Source organism: Dendropsophus ebraccatus, chromosome 4 (assembly GCF_027789765.1).
Source record: "Dendropsophus ebraccatus isolate aDenEbr1 chromosome 4, aDenEbr1.pat, whole genome shotgun sequence".
In the NCBI taxonomy this organism is placed as follows: Eukaryota; Metazoa; Chordata; class Amphibia; order Anura; family Hylidae; genus Dendropsophus; species Dendropsophus ebraccatus.
The window spans coordinates 7,670,232-7,690,967 of NC_091457.1; the positions used below are offsets into that span (position 1 = coordinate 7,670,232).

General features: G+C 45.6%; 2 protein-coding genes across 4 annotated transcripts in view; one reads left to right on the forward strand and one right to left on the reverse strand.

The window, feature by feature from the left end:
* BMAL1 (basic helix-loop-helix ARNT like 1) overlaps window positions 1–1,184 on the forward strand; it is a 43,124-nt gene extending 41,940 nt beyond the window's left edge. The window contains exons 18-19 of the mRNA XM_069965083.1: window positions 128–230; window positions 976–1,184. Coding sequence (XP_069821184.1) covers window positions 128–230; window positions 976–1,136 — 264 coding nt within the window. The 3' untranslated portion in view covers window positions 1,137–1,184. The remainder of the gene's footprint in view (window positions 1–127; window positions 231–975) is intronic.
* A 4,929-nt stretch (window positions 1,185–6,113) lies between these two features.
* Window positions 6,114–20,736, reverse strand: part of BTBD10 (BTB domain containing 10) — a 36,011-nt gene continuing 21,388 nt past the window's right edge. For all 3 annotated transcript variants that reach the window (XM_069965085.1, XM_069965087.1, XM_069965084.1), the window contains 7 exons: window positions 20,232–20,428; window positions 15,171–15,456; window positions 13,815–13,917; window positions 9,897–10,017; window positions 9,492–9,689; window positions 8,309–8,419; window positions 6,114–7,199 (listed from right to left, as the gene is read on the reverse strand). In XM_069965085.1, coding sequence (XP_069821186.1) covers window positions 6,889–7,199; window positions 8,309–8,419; window positions 9,492–9,689; window positions 9,897–10,017; window positions 13,815–13,917; window positions 15,171–15,456; window positions 20,232–20,428 — 1,327 coding nt within the window. In that variant the 3' untranslated portion in view covers window positions 6,114–6,888. The remainder of the gene's footprint in view (window positions 7,200–8,308; window positions 8,420–9,491; window positions 9,690–9,896; window positions 10,018–13,814; window positions 13,918–15,170; window positions 15,457–20,231; window positions 20,429–20,736) is intronic.

Below are 20,736 nucleotides of genomic sequence, written 5' to 3' on the forward strand. Positions count from 1 at the left end.
ATGACTTTCAGATGATGACTATTGCCCTAATCTTTCTCCTCTCACTGCAGCCTTGTCCATACGCAGGTCTGACTGTACAGCGGGATCGAAGCTGAAGTATATAACCTTTTCTCTTTATCCCCCCTAGATAATGAATGGGGGCACCATGGACCTCCCGATCTCAGGATTAGGTTCAGGACAGCTGCAAGATAACTCCGGCTTCCCGTACTCTGACAACTCCTCAATGCTCGGTAAGGACGTCATACAGTACGGCATCCCTGATAAATGTGATGGCTGCACAACTGTCTGTGGGAGTCTGGGAGATCACGGATACAACCATAGGCTGTATCAGTGTTTGCCAAGACTCCTTATCCGAATAAGTGATGCACCGAAATCTCAATACTACTATCGATACTCTGGGCAAAAAACAAACGGTTTACCTGGATTTGCTGATATTCAATACTTTTATGCTAAGATGTGTAATAGGGCAACTCAATTGATGACTTATCCCCAGGATAGACCATTAATATTGACTCCCAGCACCCCCACTTATCTATGATTTTGCAAGTGCTGCAGCTTTTTTAATGTAGCATCCATATTAAAAATGCACAGAATGTGGACCACGTATGTACAGGACCCAAGGGCCTCAGGCCGATTATGTGCAGACTACGGAATCTGCCTGAGCATAGAGTGGTAATGTATACAGCTTAAGGGCACGGACTTCAGGGACATCACTAATGATATCCGTGCAGCCCTTAAACCATTATCACAGCGTCTAATAGGCTTTAAGAGAACAGTGCTCGCTTACAGAAGGCATTGGGCCTTTAGTCGTTCAGTCAGGCATCCGCTACAGATCTATATAACTATGGCCCCAAAGTTATCCTGCACGTGTAGCCTCTGCTTGCGGGGTGCATTACTATTATGAACAAACGTCTGTCTGGAATCTACCAAAAAGGAGATAAAATGGACTTTTTAATTTTCTCTTGTTCTTCACAGGTGAAAACTCCCAAATGGGGATGGATATGATAGAAACAGACCACGGCTCCAGCAGTCCCTCCAATGACGAAGCTGCCATGGCGGTCATCATGAGTCTCCTGGAGGCAGACGCAGGACTCGGGGGTCCCGTAGACTTCAGTGACTTGCCATGGCCATTGTGAATAGGACTAGATAGATTTTATTTTTTATTTCCCCCCCCCCCTCCCCCCTCCCCCCCTCCCCCCTCCCCCTCCACAGCATCAAAGTGCATTATGGGAGCTCCATCTACTTCAGTGCCACATCAGCCTGGCTGTAAGAGATACAGGACCCAAAATCACATGTATGTCAAAGCCATATCAGCCCACCACTCACTGTCCACTGTGTTAGACCCCGCTCCAGTGATCCGTGGTGTATAGCTTCGCATTAATTGTATATTTTGAAATTTGACGCTTTTATTTTTTCAATCCTTGTAAAGAAAAGAAAAAAAAAAAAAGGCAATGGTGTCATGGATCATCATGTCATTTCAGACGTCTGGTGTACACCGCAGAGCTCCCTCCATGGGTATTTCTTATATTACTTGTATAAAAGATGTTTTATTGTAAGAATCCTTTATGCTATACATGGTACAGTGTAATAGTTAAATATTTTTTAAATAAATTGTTTAATTGTTCTATAGATGATGGCTGAACTCCTTTTGTGGCACCAATGACTTTAATGAGAACCAATCGCCTCCATTAGGGAGTTTGACTTGGCCCCAATAACTTACAGCTGCCGGGCACAGCTCTGACGCAGTCTGGTAACTAGTCACCAGGGCCGTAGGTTCCATGGGAACCCATGGAACCCTGTTGAAATGAAGCAAGTGTCACCTAGGCGGGGCATCACGGCATCTGCCCGCCTAGATGACACTGTCCTCTGATTAAAGTCCTTTTATAGCAGAAAGAAGATGCAGACGAGTGTTACTTATTGAATGTGTACAACTGAGAAGACTTTTCCCTTTTACTTAAATATAACAACCAGAAATAACCTTTTCATATGAAAACAAACTATAATAGATTTTTTTTTTCAATGTTTTGGACTCTCCTTGTTGCGGCTAAAATGCTGTTCAACATACATGCGGACCTGAGCCTAAAACCTTTATAAATCATATCTGCAGTATGGGTGTATTTCATGTACTATAAAGTAATATTGTATAGTGACTAGAGATGATCGAACAGCGGAAAATCTTAGATTCTATCGAACTCGAAGCTTCTGCATTTGATTGCCGATGCCTTCCTGGTCCGTGAGGAAGGAGGAGAGTGCCCGGGTACCGCCTGGAATTCTGGGATTCAGCCTAGGTAATAGTCTGTATCCCGGAATTCCAGGCGGGACCCGGGCTGTCTCCTCCTTCCCCACGGACCAGGAATCCATTGCAAGGTTAGAGTCCCATTGAACAGCGGAAAATCTTAGGTTCTATCATCTCTAATAGTGACAATAGTGCTGCTGTTTAAAAACAAAACTATAAATACTACCACTATAGTGATCATAGAGCGGTCAGATACAACACAGTCTGTTGGGAATGAATGAAAGGAGAATGAGAAAAAAAAAAAACTTACCTGTCCCTGTGTACTTTAGCACTGCCCCCCCCTCCCTGCAACATCAAGTACACAGCCGATTGATTGCCCGCTTAGCCAATCAGTGACTGGGGTGGGACACAGACTGGCTGAGCAAGCATATAAAAATCAAACTGGGACAGCACTGGAAAAAATGGGAAAAAATGATAAGAATATTTAGATGGAGTGTACGTCTCACCGCACAAGACCCTTCCGTTCGGCTTCAATCCAATAGTAAACGTAGGAGACAGCACTTCTTGTGAAAAAACTTGATTTTTTTTATTCACATCAGACGCGACGTTTCGGCTGGTACTTCAGCCTTTCTCAAGCGTGACTACATGGTGGCCATTCAGTGTCTTATATGTGCTACACCGCAAAATCACAGCAAATTACACAGCAAGCATATCCAATCAGTAATTCATAGCATAATTAGGTGATAAACATCATATCAAGTATCAAAAACAGTATTGTATGCGTCATTAAATATAGCAAGTGTATCATACATTATATATATATATATATATATATATATATATATATATATATATATATATATATATATATCTGTGAAAAACTAGTAATATCTCCTCCAGATTATCAAATAATCACATTATATGCATAAAAGGTCCCCTCAATCAGTTAATTTGGTGCATAGTGATAAATAAAACAAACATAAACATATCATACAAAACCAGCATGCTCCTGAAACATGGCGTACAAACAGGCTACAACCACCAGTGTGTGGGCGTCACTGCACAGCTCTGTGTGTGACTGGCACATGTGCAGCAGCGTCCATGAGCTTCTGGGTGCCATCTTGGATATGGGCAGAGACAGTGCAGTGACGCTGTGCAGTGACGCCCACACACTGGTGGTTGTAGCCTGTTTGTACACCATGTTTCAGGAGCATGCTGGTTTGGTATGATATGTTTGTTTGTTTTATTTATCACTATGCACCAAACTAACTGATTGAGGGGACCTTTTATGCACATAATGTGATTTGATAATCTGGAGGAGATATTACTAGTTTTTCACAGATATATAATGTATGATACACTGGATACACTTGCTATATTTGACGCATACAATACTGTTTTTGATACTTGATATGATGTTTATCACCTAATTATGCTATGAATTACTGATTGGATATGCTTGCTGTGATTTTGCTGTGTAGCACATATGACACTGAATGGCCACCATGTAGTCACGCTTGAGAAAGGCTGAAGTACCAGCCGAAACGTCGTGTCTGATGTGAATAAAAAAATCACGTTTTTTTCACAAGAAGTGCTGTCTCCTACGTTTACTATTGGCTTAGCAGGCAGTCCATCGGCCAGGTACGTGACATCCAGAAATAACATCCAGCAGCTGTCAGAGACCTGGGAAGGGAACAGGGATAGGTAAGTTTTCTTTCTTGGGACTTCTCTTTTAAATATTGAGGTCAAAGGCAGAAGAAACAAATCCATAAGATGTCTATGGTCAGTCACTGACTTCCCCCTGGTCCAGGCCATCATTAGTTTCTTTCAGCTAGGACGTCTCTGAACATTTTGATGTTCTAACATCTTTGGATCCATGTTTTCCCAGCACATCATTAAAGCGGAGCAGGGGTTAGGGGTGTGCTCTATGCAGGCTCTAGGCAGTGCGTCATGTTTGCCATGCTGTATACAGAATATGGTCATGGACAAGTTCAGGAAGATGCCAGGTTAAATGGGAATACATAGAGAGGCAAAGTAAAAGAACCTACATTTTTATAGGAAACACATGATTCTTTGTCCCCTTTATATTATCCTTTCACCCAGCGATAGATTAGTTTAAAGATATATTGGGTGTATGTTTCTTTAAGACTCCCTGATGCGTGGCCAGTGTGTAAAGCACTATGTGACAGTCAGAATGTTTGCAGACATTGGCTGTTATCATGATCAGCCTGTTACCAGGCCCTAGTGGCTTCAGCACAGTAAGCTAGGCTTTAAGGACCTAAGTGAAAACAAACCTGCCCCTGTACAGAGAAACTTTTCAGTGACTGACTTAGATCATCCTGTGGACTCCTCTACCGTCTGAGCAGCAGTCTCTTCAGCTTCATTGGTAAGAACAGACGTCCGGCTGCTCCAGCTCACCTTGTGGAGCGCAGAAGCTGGGATTGTCTCCTTCCCCCTTTGTTTGTTGTTCTGTGCAAGTTCTCACCCCATCTCCACCATGGAAAAGATAACTTAGGGCCCTATTCCACCAATTATCGTTCAGATTATCGTTAAATCGTTCGAATCTAACGATAATCGTTCGGTTGAAATGCAATTAACGACCGAACGAGAAATTGTTGATCGCTTTATAAGACCTGGACCTATTTTTATCGTTGCTCGTTCGCATTGAATAAGACATCGTTCGGTCGTTTGCAATAGATAAGAACGCAATAGCGAATAAATCGAAAAAACTATCGCAATTACGATCATAAGTAAAGATTATCGTTCCATGGAAATGAGTGAAGGTTCTCAGGTCTTTCGCAATAGCGGTCGTTTGAGATAGTTAATGATTATGTGAACAATAATCGTCCGGTGGAATAGGGCCCTTAGGCTGCATTCACATGTTCAGTGTTTGACACCCCTACTTTAGAGATGGTCACTGTTGTTCTAACTTATGCTCATATAATCAATGTGATTAAAGCTCCAGCCACTAGAGGTCTCACCTAATTTGCTGTGAAGTCTGGAGGAGCAGACAGTGGATATCAGACCCTTGGATGGGGCCCTGCACTAACAGGTGCACTCCAGGCCTCCTATATAGCACCCAGCTAGCTGGATTGTACTCCAAATATCCAAGCGCTGCCTCACATGTGGACAAAAAGCAACTATCTTCGCATTATCCACAGCATTTCATTGTTACTTACTGACAACTACATTAGGAAATTGCACTAAAATCACCACAAAGCAGTAGCCTTATGGTGGGTTCACATGGACAGATTGTTGGTTTCAATTGGTGAAGGAATGGATTTTGAAATAGAAGAAATCTCAGTCTTTGCTTTAAGACTTGTTCTGTTTTATTGTCTGTTCCTGGCTTTGGCTTCAATAACTGCAATGGAAAATCTGAATATTGCAGCTGTAGCTAAAAATGTTAAAATTAGTAAAAATCTCTCTAATATTTTAGATATATCACAACCTTCCATGGACATTATGGTCCAGATGCAGCTGCATAATAAAGGTTCCTTGTGACATCTAATGTCCAGAGCTGTCATGCAGCAGTTTACTCAGCAGGGGGCAGTGCATCTACACAACATTGACTGATGGGAAGAATGTAAACAGCCAAGTGCTTGGTGTCAGCAGAACTAAAGAAAGAGGTTAAAGGTGTTAGGATTAGAGAAAATACTCTTGTAAAAACTGTGCCACCCCAGTCCTCAGGTTGTGTGTGGTATTACAATTTAGCTCCATTCACTTCAAAAGGAACTGAGCTGCAAATGCCCCACACCCAAACAGAGGACAATTGTGGTGCTGTTTTTGGAAGAAAGCAGCCATGGTTTTACAACCCCTATAGGTTTCAGTAACGTGCACGTTCAGCCCCCCCTGCATCCCCTTCACCATCCCAGACAACTTTAAAATAATGACATTTTATTTCAATGCAAAACATACAATCATTTATTCATAAACAATTCTATTGGTAAACCCGGTCCAGGAAAGATTGTGAGGTGTAAGGCATCGCTTGCTCCAAGCCCACTGACTGAGGCTCCGGCCGCTGCACTTCTCATGACATCATAAGTCTGATCGGAGGGGAGGGTCGTCCCTGGTAAGTGAGAACACCCCGCTTGTGCTCAGTGAATACATGGAAGGGGATTAATAAGATCACTATATAGCCAAACTTAAACTTTTGCTTTATAGATGCACTTTTTTTTTTTAAGTTAGTACTAATATACTATAAAATCACTTTACAAACACCACCTGAAACCATCCATAAAGTGCCACTACGAAAGAAGGGGTGTACCCTGGTAAGGGAGGATACCCTCCAGCTGCCAATGGATGGCAGAGCGGGGGGATTCTTACAATGTGAGGGGATGAAGTGAATAGACAGCCAACATCACAACCCACCAGTAACACGACACAGCTGGAACCTCTGCTCGGTCCTTTGGTCAGTAAAAGAAAAAGTCCACACTGCACAACCATAAGAGTTCATTGGTAGATTACATGTCCTGCGGGTGGCGGTCCCACCGCGTAGCACTGTTTGCACCTCTTATCTTGTAATGATTGTAGGGAGAAAAAAAACCTCATCACCAGTGACTGGTGGGGCTCCGCTTCTGCAACGGCCGGCTAGACATTGCCTTTGGATGTCAAAGACTTTGCAAATGTTCCCAGCAGCTGTAGTGAAGCCGGTATTATAAGGTGGAGTTCTGCCCGTCTGGCTCTGTCTCATTGTTACCCGGGGTGGGGTGATTGGGTAAGATGTCGAGCTCATCTACTTGAGGTGTTGGGTGCATAACCACCAGTTGGTCCTGTGGGATGTCGGCAGCGGCTGCAGCCAGGTTTGTGATGGATTTGCTTTTCACGCACTGGAAGTCCACATGTCGGCTTTTCCCTTCTTCCTTCTCCCAGGACATCCTGATGAAGGGCCGCTGCACGTAGTTGTAGATGACCTCGGGCCTCCCACCTGGCCTCTTCTTCACTTTTTCTTTGTATGTTGGGTAACCTGAAAATGAGAAACAGAGGTAAGTTGATGCCTGTGTCTGGAATAACTGCACGCCATAGAGGTCTCTACCCAGGTATAAAGCGGCATCAGCGACCTGAGTGTACGCTGTTGGATTGTCTGAGTGTTCTTAGGACCAGACATGGCAGTGAGTCAGCTACACATTATGTAAGGAATCCTCAATACAAGCCTGGTTGTCGGGAGGGGGGCTGCTAATAACACGCTCTGGTGTAAAGTGTATCATTAGAGATGAGGGAACCTGGAGCAGCTGGAGTCCATCCAAACCCGAACGTTCGGCATTTGATTAGCGGTGGCTGCTGAAGTTGGATAAAGCCCTAAGGCTATGTGGAAAACCTTAGAGCTTTCTCCAAGTTCAGCAGCCCCAGCTAATCAAATGCCAATCGTTCGGGTTCGGATCGACTCAAACTCTGTTCGCTCATCTCTATGTATCAGCTATCACCTCTCCCAGAGTTCTTTGTAGCACTTAAAGGGGTTGTTCGGGATAAGAAAATAGGTATGCACATAGGAATGGAGATGAGCTGTGGGACCGGACACAGACAGATGCCTCCTGTGCACATGTACTGTCATGGCTTCATGCAGCCTAGCCGGCACATTACACACATGCATATACCACAATGGCGCTCTAAGAATGTGACAGAACACCTGTACATTTAATATGTCTGAGACAAAAGGTTAAGTTGTGAGTCAGGACACTGTAAATTGCTGTGATAATCTAGTGGATGACATATTGGGAAAGACGTCTATAGTAACCGGAGGGCAGCTCTGGAATGACTGGTTACTATAGATCAGGGAACCTTGGCCCTCCAGCTGCCTGGACAGCCAAAGCTTTAGCTGGAGAGCCAAGGTTCCCTACCCCTGCTATAGGTAAAACCAGGCTCACATAGGCCTGGTGATCCAGCATAATTGTCCTGGACTTTATATCACCACAGTGAAGGATAACTCTGCCATCCTGTCCACACAGCGCCCTGCCCTATATCAGCCTATCGGATGGGGCGGCTGCAGATCATGGAACACGTGTGATCCCGGCCTAACACAATCACTTTACATTACAGAACAATACAACACAGATGTGGTGCGGGGGAGGTGCTCACCTTCGATGCCTAGCCGGATCTTTTTAAGGCCTCTCTCCTTCAGAACAGACTTTGCTACATCTCGGTTTTCAATATACTTAAAGAACCTGTACAACTTGGTGCTGTAAATAACTGCAGAGGAAACAGAAATGGGATAGTTATCCAAAGCCGCCAGCATAGTCAGGAGCAGAAATATCAGAAATCATCTAAAGAGCCAAGCTCCCATAATGCATTGGGATAGATAACCCGGCCATACACCAAGTGCTGGCTGGGAGTCACTACGTCCATTGCTCAGATCCCAGGTTGTCTGTGGTATTGCAGTTCACCTCTATTCACCTAAATCACAGGTGTCAGACTGGTCTCCAGCTGGTACAAAGCGACAATTCCCATCAGGTTTGACATCCGTGACTAAGTGCGACTGTCATTTAGAAAAACTTTGCAGAAATCAATAGTACAAGGGATTTTAAGAATCTCTGTAATAGGTTTTATGAGGCAAAGTCCTCTACATTACAGAGAAGCAAAGTGAAGATGGGTTTGCTGTGTCCACTATAACCTATGGAGGAGGGAGGGGCTGAGGGGGTGAGTAGGCAGGAAGAGGAGAGAACCAGTCTTGTAGTTCGGAGACATAAAACGCTGGATGCACAGGTCAGACTGGTCTGGGAACTTGGTGAGATACGACTGCAGGATGTTGCGCTGTGCTGGCTCCTATACTGAAAACTGCACGGGCTGCTTCTCACCTCTCTCTGCTCACTCATCCCCCTTAGCCCCTCCCCCTCCATAGGTTATAATGGATACAGCAAACCTGTCTTCATTCTACTTCTCTGCAATAGATAAGTGAGGGGGGAGGTGAGAAAACAGTTATGCAAGAACAGAAGGAAGCTCTTTTGCCTAATAAAACCTATGACAGAGTTTCCTATAATTGCTTGTACTATTGATTTCTGCAAAGTTGCTTGAAATTACACACTTTAAATGGGGTAGAGCCATACCAGACACAACCTATGGTCAGATATGATGCTGTTACTGGAGGAAACAGTATCCTGTTAACTTCCATAGTAGTTATAGTTGCCCCAAGTACCACCCATCATGGCTACATAAGTCTCTACCCAGTCTCTCATTCAGAGCAATGGATGTAGTTATTCCCATTACAGTGCTCGATGCAGAGACTACGGATACTACGAGTGGTGACTATATGCAATGTACATACTCTGAGAATACTCTTCTCCCATCTGCGGCGGGTACTCCTCATCCCAGTCCACCACATCGTCGTCGGTCAGCACCACTATGTGACACTCCCGCTCCCCGCTCTGAGCGCTGGCCACCATCAGAGGTAGGATCATCTCCTCCAGGTAGAACTCGAACTGTCTGCGGGCTCCATCATTGGACAATTCATGCATCAGGGCACCTGGGATAGGCAAGAGAGCAAATGCATAAAAGACGTGAAAGAGAGAGACAAGACGCAGGAGATCAGACAGATGTGAGAGGCACAAGGTGCAGAATGTGAGGGGGGAGAGAGATGGTGACTGCATCATTTATCTGTGCTGCCACACGAGAGAAGAAGATGAGAGATGGAGGAGCAGGACAGACACGGACGCTTCCGCCCCATACTTACTGAGGTCTCTACATTTGATAGTGCTATACTCAAAGGAGATACACAGATAGTCACACGCCTCCCTGAGCTCCGGGATAGAGATTCCGTCTGGGCAGCGAATTATCCCGGTCTTGTAATAATCCTTATAAAAGATTACAAAAAAATAAAATTACACAAAAAATAAAAAAAAATTGTTGAAAGGAGAAAGTGTGAGAAATGCATCAACTTAGTATTACGGGTGCAGACAACGTCATAGGACGGCTAATGGGACCACAGACAGAACCCTTTCTCCTCCCCTATTATATAAGCTCCGCCCTCTCCTCCCCTATTATAGAGCTCCGCCCCTCCTATCCTCCCCTATTATACAAGCTCCGCCCTCTCCTCCCCTATTATACAGCCTCCTGTATATTCCCACCTCTCCTCCCCTATTATACAGCTCTGCTTCTCCTCCCTTCCCCTATTATACAGCTCTGCTTCTCCTCCCCTCCCCTATTATACAGCCTCCTGTATATTCCCTCCTCTCCTTTCCTATTACACAGCCTATTTGGGCCATATGGATGTATAGGTCAGGACCCATGATGAGGACCTGTCCTAAGCAATAGTCAGGAGGGGGGTAACATGGCATGGTCTGGTGTTTTTTCCGGTAGCAGCGACCATATACTTGTCTTTCCTGCCTCAGCAGATGTGTAATAAGCCTCCATCATGTATAGATCTATAGGACCATCCGGCAGCGCAGGAGACGCCAGGCAGACAATACTGCTGCTCGCTACCCACCAGGATGCATCATGTGACTGATTACTCATAACCAAACACCGATTACATGATCAGCGATGGCTTGGGGAATAGCTGCGGCAATAACAGCCGTCTGCAAAATAACTAAACGGTGGAACGTGCCAGACAGCGAGCGCACCTAAAGGGCCAGAGCCATCTGTCTGCACAATAATAGAGATGAGCTACACTACAACTCCCAGCATGCCAGACAGCGAGCGCACCTAAAGGGCCGGAGCCATTTGTCGGCACAATACTATAAAGGAGCTACACTACAACTCCCAGCATGCCAGACAGCGAGCGCACCTAAAGGGCCAGAGCCATCTGTCTGCACAATACTAGAGATGAGCTACACTACAACTCCCAGCATGCCAGACAGCGAGCGCACCTAAAGGGCCGGATCCATTTGTCGGCACAATACTATAGAGGAGCTACACTACAACTCCCAGCATGCCAGACAGCGAGTGCACCTAAAGGGCCAGAGCCATCTGTCTGCACAATACTAGAGATGAGCTACACTACAACTCCCAGCATGCCAGACAGCGAGCGCACCTAAAGGGCCAGAGCCATCTGTCTGCGCAATACTATAGAGGAGCTACACTACAACTCCCAGCATGCCAGACAGCGAGCGCACCTAAAGGGCCAGAGCCATCTGTCTGCACAATACTAGAGATGAGCTACACTACAACTCCCAGCATGCCAGACAGCGAGCGCACCTAAAGGGCCAGAGCCATCTGTCGGCACAATACTATAGAGGAGCTACACTACAACTCCCAGCATGCCAGACAGCGAGCGCACCTAAAGGGCCAGAGCCATCTGTCTGCACAATACTAGAGATGAGCTACACTACAACTCCCAGCATGCCAGACAGCGAGCGCACCGAAAGGGCCAGAGCCATTTGTCGGCACAATACTATAGAGGAGCTACACTACAACTCCCAGCATGCCAGACAGCGAGGAGCCATTTGTCGGCACAATACTATAGAGGAGCTACACTACAACTCCCAGCATGCCAGACAGCGAGCGCACCTAAAGGGCCAGAGCCATCTGTCTGCGCAATACTATAGAGGAGCTACACTACAACTCCCAGCATGCCAGACAGCGAGCACACCTAAAGGGCCAGAGCCATCTGTCGGCACAATACTATAGAGGAGCTACACTACAACTCCCAGCATGCCAGACAGCGAGCGCACCTAAAGGGCCAGAGCCATCTGTCTGCACAATACTAGAGATGAGCTACACTACAACTCCCAGCATGCCAGACAGCGAGGAGCCATTTGTCGGCACAATACTATAGAGGAGCTACACTACAACTCCCAGCATGCCAGACAGCAAGCGCACCTAAAGGGCCAGAGCCATCTGTCTGCACAATACTATAGAGGAGCTACACTACAACTCCCAGCATGCCCTGACAGCAAAGCCTCCTTAAGCGGGGGTAAGGGACCTTGGCTCTCTGTTGCAAAACTACAACTCCCATTATGCCTGGACAGCCAAGGCTAAAGCAGGCATGCAGGGAGTTGTAGTTGCAGCTGGAGAGCCAAAGTCATCTACTCCTGATTTTCGTCTGTTGCAAAACTACAACTCCCATCATGCCCTGACATTTAATGACTCTCCAGCTACTAGCTACCTATGATTCCCATCATGTCTTGATACTCTATGGTTGTCCAGGAATGGAGAGAGTTGTAGTTTGGCAACACGCTGCAGAAAAACAATACAAGCCGAGCAGACATCGCACGGATCCCGCCGGCTGTATACTGCAGGGATGAAGCAGCAGCCGCCCGACATCGATTCTCATCTACACCGCAGCGGAGATGGCGGCTTCACAGATGAGGAACCAACGTCTCGCTCTGGACGTGAAGTCTCCTGACTACGGGGTAAGTGCCAGCAAGATATAAACAGCTGCTCCGCCAAACATCACAATCCACTCTCCAAAAAGCTCATATTGTTAAGTGCACCGCAACATAGGAGGGTATGACGCAGCCTAATAGTAACAATGGTAACACTGCCCATTGTGATAGGAGAGACAGGAATAGCTGCAGGTTACCAGAGAACAATCAGCAGGGATACGTAGGAGCCATTATAAGGGCCGGAGCCAAGAGGGGGTGACATGACCCTTCAGAGACGCCATACACTGCATCTGTTCCCAACCTGAAAGCAAAACTACAACACCCAGCATGCCCCGACGGTCAAACCTCACCAGTGCTTGCTAGGAGTTGAAGCGTTGCAACACCGGAGAAGCCTGCAGCTGTCAGGGCATGCTGGGAGTTGTAGTTTTGCAACAGCCATAAAGCCTTCTGTGGCCAGGAGTAATGGACTGGCACCAACTAGAAAGGCTACAGCTGTCAGGGCATGCTGGGAGTTGTAGTTATACAATAACTGGAGAGGATGCAGCTCTTGCAGCATGCTTTGGTTTGCAACAACCAAATCATCGCACACAGATTTAAGAATTTAGAAAAATGTAGATATTTTTCCCCCCATAAACAGCGCCAATCTTGTCTACAGGCCACATCTAGTACTGCAGCTTCACTACATGCACTATATGATGGACCTATAGGTCAGGGAAGCATCAGCCTTAACTATAGGGGGTGCACAGGATGTGGTTGGACCTGAGGGGCCCACAGGAATAAACAGAACTGGGACCAGTTACAGACTTTGCATTGGGGCAGACAGTCTTCAAGGATTCCTCTGCTAGATACATTCCCTAATTACATAGTTCTACTAACCCTCGTGTGTGTTCTAAGATGAGCCACTCACCCCCTTAGTGTACGTCATTCACCTCCTGTCACACCCCACCCCTAAGTGCAACAATAGGTATATAACCTGTCACTTCTCTTCTAATAACCCCAATGGCTGGAAGCATCTTAAGTGCATTGTATTGTTCCTCTATTATGACTCCTGGCAATGCACTAGTCTATAGGATGTGGCCCTACACAGTCTGACACTATGGACAATGATCAATCAGGATCAGATACACCATATAAAAAAAAAAAACACCACAATAAAAAGATAAAAAAGTTATAAAGAGGAAAATAAGATGTATAATAAAAAAAGGAGGACACCACATAAAGCAAGAAACCGACTGGAGAAAACTGTTCAGGACAGAAGGACGGACACAGAGCAAAGTCAGAGAGAGTAAGAAAGCAACAAAGATGTGGGGGGCACAGATCCTCACCAGAATGGCCCGGAACACCGTGGAGCTGATCCCCTCGGCCACTTCATACTCTCCCTTGTCATTGGGACGCGTGAAATTATGTTCTCTGCCAGATCCAAACATCCTGCACAACGAGATCGCAACGTTTCAGCAAAAGAGACGAGACACAGCATAAAGACGCAACCCTGCAAATAGTCATGTAAAACCTGTGTGTATACGGCTCCTGTGAAGACCTGTGTGTCTCCATGGTAACAGACTACAAACAAACCCTGTGTATTCTGATGCAGTCACTATTGGGAAGATGAGAAAAAAAGCAGAAGACAAGAGTAAACAGATATGAACAGTCTGGTCTTGAGTACATTCCCGACATATGCTGCTATATAGCTATACACTGGAATGTACGCCACATGGTAGGTTGTTTTTTTTATATAGTGGACAGTCTGCTGCATCATCTTATAGACAATACCAGCTAGGGCTATGTTCTACCTATGCAAGAGCTGTCCCAGGAACGTCAAGTCCCTGCAATCATCATGTGTACAGAACCTAACACATAGCTGCAGGATCAGACTACAGAAGGTTGGTTTGTAGTCTGTAACCATGGAAACTCAGGCTCAGATGGCAGCTGTGGACATAAAAACATTGATGGCCAAACCTGGTGGAGATCAGGCTCCCTGCATCGCTGCCAATCAGCTGATTAGAGGCAAGCTCCGCAGCCTCTACAATGTGACCAGAAGCAGCGGCAGTGACCGCTCATCCCTGTACATGCCAGCCATATTGTCTCAGAGATACACATGGAAGAGGCTGCGGTGCTCAACTAATTGTTTGGGGTGCTGGAGGTCAGACCCCACCAATCTAATAGGGGGGCTTATACTGAGCACAGACCATTAAAAGGGGTACTCTGGCATTATTATGGCAATATTATTTTTCTTTCAAATGAGAAAGTTATACAGTTTTGTAAATTACTTCTACTTAAAAATCCCCAGTCTTCCAGTACCCATCAGCTGCTATATGTCCTGCAGGAAGTGATGTATTCTCTCCAGTCTGAGAGCTCTCTGCTGCCACCTCTGTCCATGTCAGGAACTGTCCAGAGCAGGAGAGGTTTTCTGTGGGGATTTGCTGCTTCTCCTATACTTTAAGCATTTGGCAGACCCTTTAACCAGCATAATATTCAGTTATTAGAATCAATCCCATTAAACATTGATATACTCAGGTGTGACTGGGACAGAGACTTCAGACAGTCATGAGGTGTCCTCACATCCCTCGAACAGTAAACACCCCAGGCCGGAGCTCCAGAGAGGTTAGGTTTCCATTATGTGCATAGAAAACCATAGACTTAGCAGAGACCTCGTAGAACCATAAGATGTATAAGATACCAACCTGCCCAACATTGTGTTTGGCTGTGCTGTGAAAATGGCCGGGTCTACAACAAATCTGGTGTTGTCCACTATGAGGGTGACTCTCTCGGAGGTGCGGATGCTCCGCGCTCCTTCCTTTACATTCTCGTACACAAACACCATCTCCCCGGGGATCTTACAATTCCCTTCCGAACTGGACTGGCTACTGTTGCGGCTACTCAGGCCCATGCTACTACTGGAGCCGTTGGGGGAGGTTTTCTGAGGGCGGGGGCTGCTCGGCCGGGATGAACAGTATTCCTTCTCTCGATCTATAAAAGAAAATCAAGTCTTTCTGTAAGTACTCGGACTGGAGGCGAGACAACGTCAGGTATAGGCTTACAGAGAGGCACACTTAGGTGTACAGTAATTGAGTTTCCAAGCACTTAAAGGCTTTCCTTCCAGCAAGGAGAGCCGCCTGTTACAGTAAGGTAGCAACACAATACAAGCAGTGTCATCAGGATACCAAAATGCATTGTATATATGGAAAATCATTGGGAAGAAAAAAATAAAATAAAATAAAGCCAACCACGTTGTCAACAAAGTCAGCAGAGATAGTACACATCCAATAATGTCTCTAAGATCAGGGTCCACCTCAAGGTCCTCCAGCTGTTACAAAACTACAATTCCCATTATGCCTGGACAGCCGAAGGCCGTCCAGGCATGATAGGAATAGTAGTTTTGCAATAACTGGAGGGCTGTGAGTTGGACACCTGTGCTATAGGGACCTGCAAGGTTTGCATCGGACAATAGGTGGCATCCACATATACAAAGGTCTCGCATTATTTTCCTTAAAGGGGTTATCCGGGTGACAAAACAATATTCTACATGATCCCTCTTCCCAATACCACCCTATGTCTAATATACATGTATAACCTATTTTGCACCCTTTCCCTGTTTTTTTCTCATACTTACCCACTCTGGATGTCTAAAACCATCTTCTTTGGGTCCACTCTGACAACATACTGCTTCCTTTTCCCCCTTTACTTTGTAGATACAGGACATGTGATCTCCTCTCTGGGGGCCGGGTTAGCTGTCTATTGACTTGGTAACCCGACCCCCAGGAGACATCACCTGCACCTGATCACTGCTAGTGAAAGTGCTGCTTCCATAGACTTACATGTGTCCCTAATCCTAGGTTTCTGTAATATGAAAAGTTATAGTTCTATCTCTGCTTGCTGACAGTGAATGCAGGCATATGTACCTGTCTGTGTCACAGCTCTGTATATTGTATGTTGTATTGTATATTGTTATAGATGTTCTTAAAAGTCTGAATGGAACTAGAATGTTTTTTTTTTTCACAGTCAGCAAGCAGAGATCTAAACCTACACTGTGTTTATTGTGCAATAGTAACGACAGCAGTGGGCTAGGGGGTGAGTACACAAACAGACCAATCAGGGAGATGCATGATGGGAAGTGTAGCTTCCTGGCCGGCGCCATCTTGGATATTAATCGGCTTTTAGAAAAACTCAGGAATGGCAGCTAGAAAGTCAGGAGACGGCTCAGAATACTCAGGGGGACTTGGTGAGTAAGAGCAGCTAGCTCACTTTTTAGCTCTTAGGGGGAATACCCCTATATGTATTACTCTCTACCCCCCCCCCCCCCCAATCTGCAAATCCTGGCCTGACCTCAGGTCTAGTCCTGTATGAGGCTTTCCTACGGGTTTGCAGGCCTGCGGCGGGGTCAGAACTCGCACCTGTATTACGTCAGTATGCAACGTCTGGCCCAACAACAGGTCTGGAAGCGTCACCCAAAAGGCCAGAGGTCACAAGAGGATTTTCAGCTGTATTAGGCCCCTATGATTGGGGTCTATATGTAGGCTCATCATCTCCCTCCTCACTGTATTACGGCCTTCCTCACCCTGGTGCAGTCTGATTCAATAGTCATCGATCTTGGACATGATGATATCTGGTATCTGACTCCGGAGGGGGTCACCTCAGGCCTCGGTGCTGAGATTTACTTACAGATGATCCATAATGATCTCATTTAACAGACTCTGCTCTGACGACTACGGAATAATAAGACATAATGAGTGAATTGCATGAGATTAAATCTAAGACCTGTCTGGAAGAGCTGCCTCCTCCTAATAGTCAGGCACGTCAGGGATCGTGGAGATTTAGTGTTACCTCAGGACAGAAGATTAGAGGCCCGGAGGCTATAGGGCTTTATAGTTGTGATACAAAATAAATGGTTGTATGGTTATATGATAACATACAATGATCAGGTACGCAGCGATCCATAGATGCAAATATCAATGTGTCTTCATATAAGACCAATGGTGAGGTCAGGTGGTAATATGGGGCGTCTGGTGGGCATGAGGCATTACCCCACAGGCAGGAAAATTCTCTAAACTATTACTACAAAGTAACCTGAGAATTCTGCACCAGCCCTTATACTTAGAACCATCCATCTCCTGGTGTCCGCTAATCCCAGCTCCATCCATCACAGTGTCAGAGGGTGACGGGTGATTCTTCAATCCAGAGAACGGCTCTGATAGGGACGCTCTGTACACCGCTCCTGAGTACATTCAGCTGGCGATAACAGACACATCCGTCTTGTGTACTGATCCGACCAGTTCTTCTTATATCACTTCTGGAAGAACTTGCCTCCATAACTTATGCCTATAGACCACAGATGTCAACTTCACCGCCCTTAAGTGGTTGCTAAACCACAACTCCCATCATAGCCAACTCCTATCATAGCCAAAGGCTGTCCAGGCATTATGGGAATTGTAGTTTTGCAACAGGTAAAGGGAGGCGGGGTTGACACCTGTGGTCTATAGGCATAACAGTCCTGTGTGATAAAACCAGTGATCATTCAATGAGCCAGCAAACACCAATGGCTTTACCCTGACCTGTCAAAAACCCGTCGGCCATATAAAAGAGAACGTGCAGTCGAGGAATGATGTCAGTAAGGAGCTAAGCAAATTGATTCAGGGTTTGTAATAGGCTCAGTAAAGGAGCTTTGCTCTATGTGATCGGTGCTCGTTTACTGCGCTTTAAAGGGGTATCTCTTTCTTTCAAATTGACTGGTTTCAGAAAGTTGTATAGATTTGTAATTTACTTCGGTTTAATAGCTTCCAGTCTTTCAGTACTTATCAGCTGCTGTATGTCCTGCAGGAAGTGGTGTATTCTTTCCAGTCTGACAGTGCCTCAGTCCATGTCAGGAACCATCCAAAGCGGTAGCAAATCCCCATAGACTTCTTGCTCTGTACAGTTCCTAACATGGACAGAGGGGAGAATACACCACTTCCTGCAGGACATACAGCAGCTAATGAGAACTGGAAGACTATTAAACAGAAGTAAATTTAAAAAAAAATCTATAAAACTTTCTGACACCAGTTGATTTGAAAGAACATAATTTTGTTGGAGTACCCCTTTAAGGGTACGTTCACACTTACCGGATCCGCAGCAAATTTCATTTAAATAACTGAACACAGCATCAAATCTGCACCATCAAATCTGCTTCGGATCTGCTGCAGATCCTGTAGGTGTGAACGCACCCTAATACAGTATTCTGGCCACAGTCCTTGGCCCAATTGCGGTTCTAATATTACAAACTGACAGCGGTCTGTTCAAGTCATCGTACTAGAGGTCGGGTAGAGATTCTCCTCTGTGATACAGATGCAAATACAGGTCTGTATTAGACTAATGTGAGCCCAGACTAACGGCAAAACTGACTGAACTCCTCTCTATGAGCCATTCTAGTTTTTCCATAGTGTCTGCATGGATATTTGCTGGACTTTATGGACCTGTTAGCAAAGAATGTGACTCAAGCGTCAAACCCCCAGATATCTACTTGTAAGGTGTATATAAGATGTACAGTATACAATATACCTGACACAGTACAACCTGCTGCTAGGATGTAATCACAGACACTGGACACTAAGAAGAGTGAATTGTAGTAGTAAAAAGTAGGCTCCTTGGCCCGGGCGGACAGCACTGCCATCCTCTACAATACAAGTCCCAGATAAGAGTATCACATTGATCTGTCTATTGTATAGTCTAGTAGAGACTGAAGGAAATAATGGGTCACAATGGAACAGAATGAGCGTTTGTTGTTCCAGGATGAGGTGCGATCTATGTAAACTTTCTTCTATGACAGCTCTCTGCCAATTGTGTGTGATTCAGCCACGTAATGATGCAGTTACCATGGAGGAGGAGGAGTATTAGAGCCATATATATATGCGGCAGATCAGGGGGGAGGGGGGGCATTACAGGGTAACATCAAGCTGACAGCACCTTCCCTCAATATATCCCGGCACAAGAGTTCTCAAACGTTCCTAAGAAAATGCATCAGAAGCATCGCTATAGAAAGACTTGGGTATGACATGTTAGGATACGCTGCTGTGCATCAGTGCATCAATGCGCACTTTGACCCACTTCCCCAGTGGAAGGATATCCCCTCCCTTCAGAGACACAGACAGACTTGACACTAGTGGAAACACGTCACCGATGGGAGGGGTTATCGTTACACTGGGGCCACCTCCAGTGCAAAGGAAGAAACCAGCTTTAAAGGTGTTCTGCAGCAGCTTAGGGGTGCATATTCTGATGTTTCGCAGCAGCTGAGGGAGTGCATGTTAAGGTGTTCTATAGCATCCTAGGCACAGTACTGTATTACAAACAAACTGCCGCTGCTGAAGAACATCTTTTTTAAAAGAGGGAGCACTACACGTCAATCAGGACAGAAGGAAAATTATCCATGATAGAGTGCGCTGTGCAACACAATGCGATGAGAGAGACATCACCTATAGACGAGTCTATAGAAAACCACCATAGATCTTGTGTATTATTGGGTTCAGCTATAGTATCAGCAGCTGCACCGGCAACTCCATCCAATGTGCATCCCAACTCCTCACTTTACATCTGATCACAGAATATTCACTACATATACATACATATATATATATATATATATATATATATATATTAATATTACACACACTCTCCATTTCGGAGAGACTTCTACACTCCTGAGCCCGAATCCAGGAGGAGCGAAGAGTGCAGGCAGTGATACAACAGTACACTGTATCACCATGTAGACTTACCGCCTTGGTGCTGCCGTGTAGGTGAGGTAACGTTTCGGATGCAGGGAGTCAGCTGGCTCTCTCCTCTTTCGTGGGACGAGTCTCGGGATCTGTCACTGGAACGACGTCTATCGCGTGAACGTTCGTGACCGCCGCTGGCACCATGGAGACTCATCTTTGTGTGGCCAGCGCCTGCTCTAGCTCCTCGAGACGGAGTGCTGAAAAATGAAGAAAACATCCATCTATATCAGCAAACTCTAAACCACCAGTAATACAGATAGAAAGTGCACATGCAAAAGGATAGGAGCAAAGGAAGCACAGATGTCCTCTGTTCGGGTGTGGGGTTTTGCAGCTCAGTTCCATTCAAGTGAATGGAGCAGAGTTGCAATGCCACACACAACCAGAGGTGGCGCTGTTTATGCAAGAAAGTAGCTGTGCTTTTACTAATCTTGCATAAACCAAAAAATTAAACAAATAAATCCAGAATGTCCTAAACACCCATAGAGCGGTGCCCAAACAAGGCTAC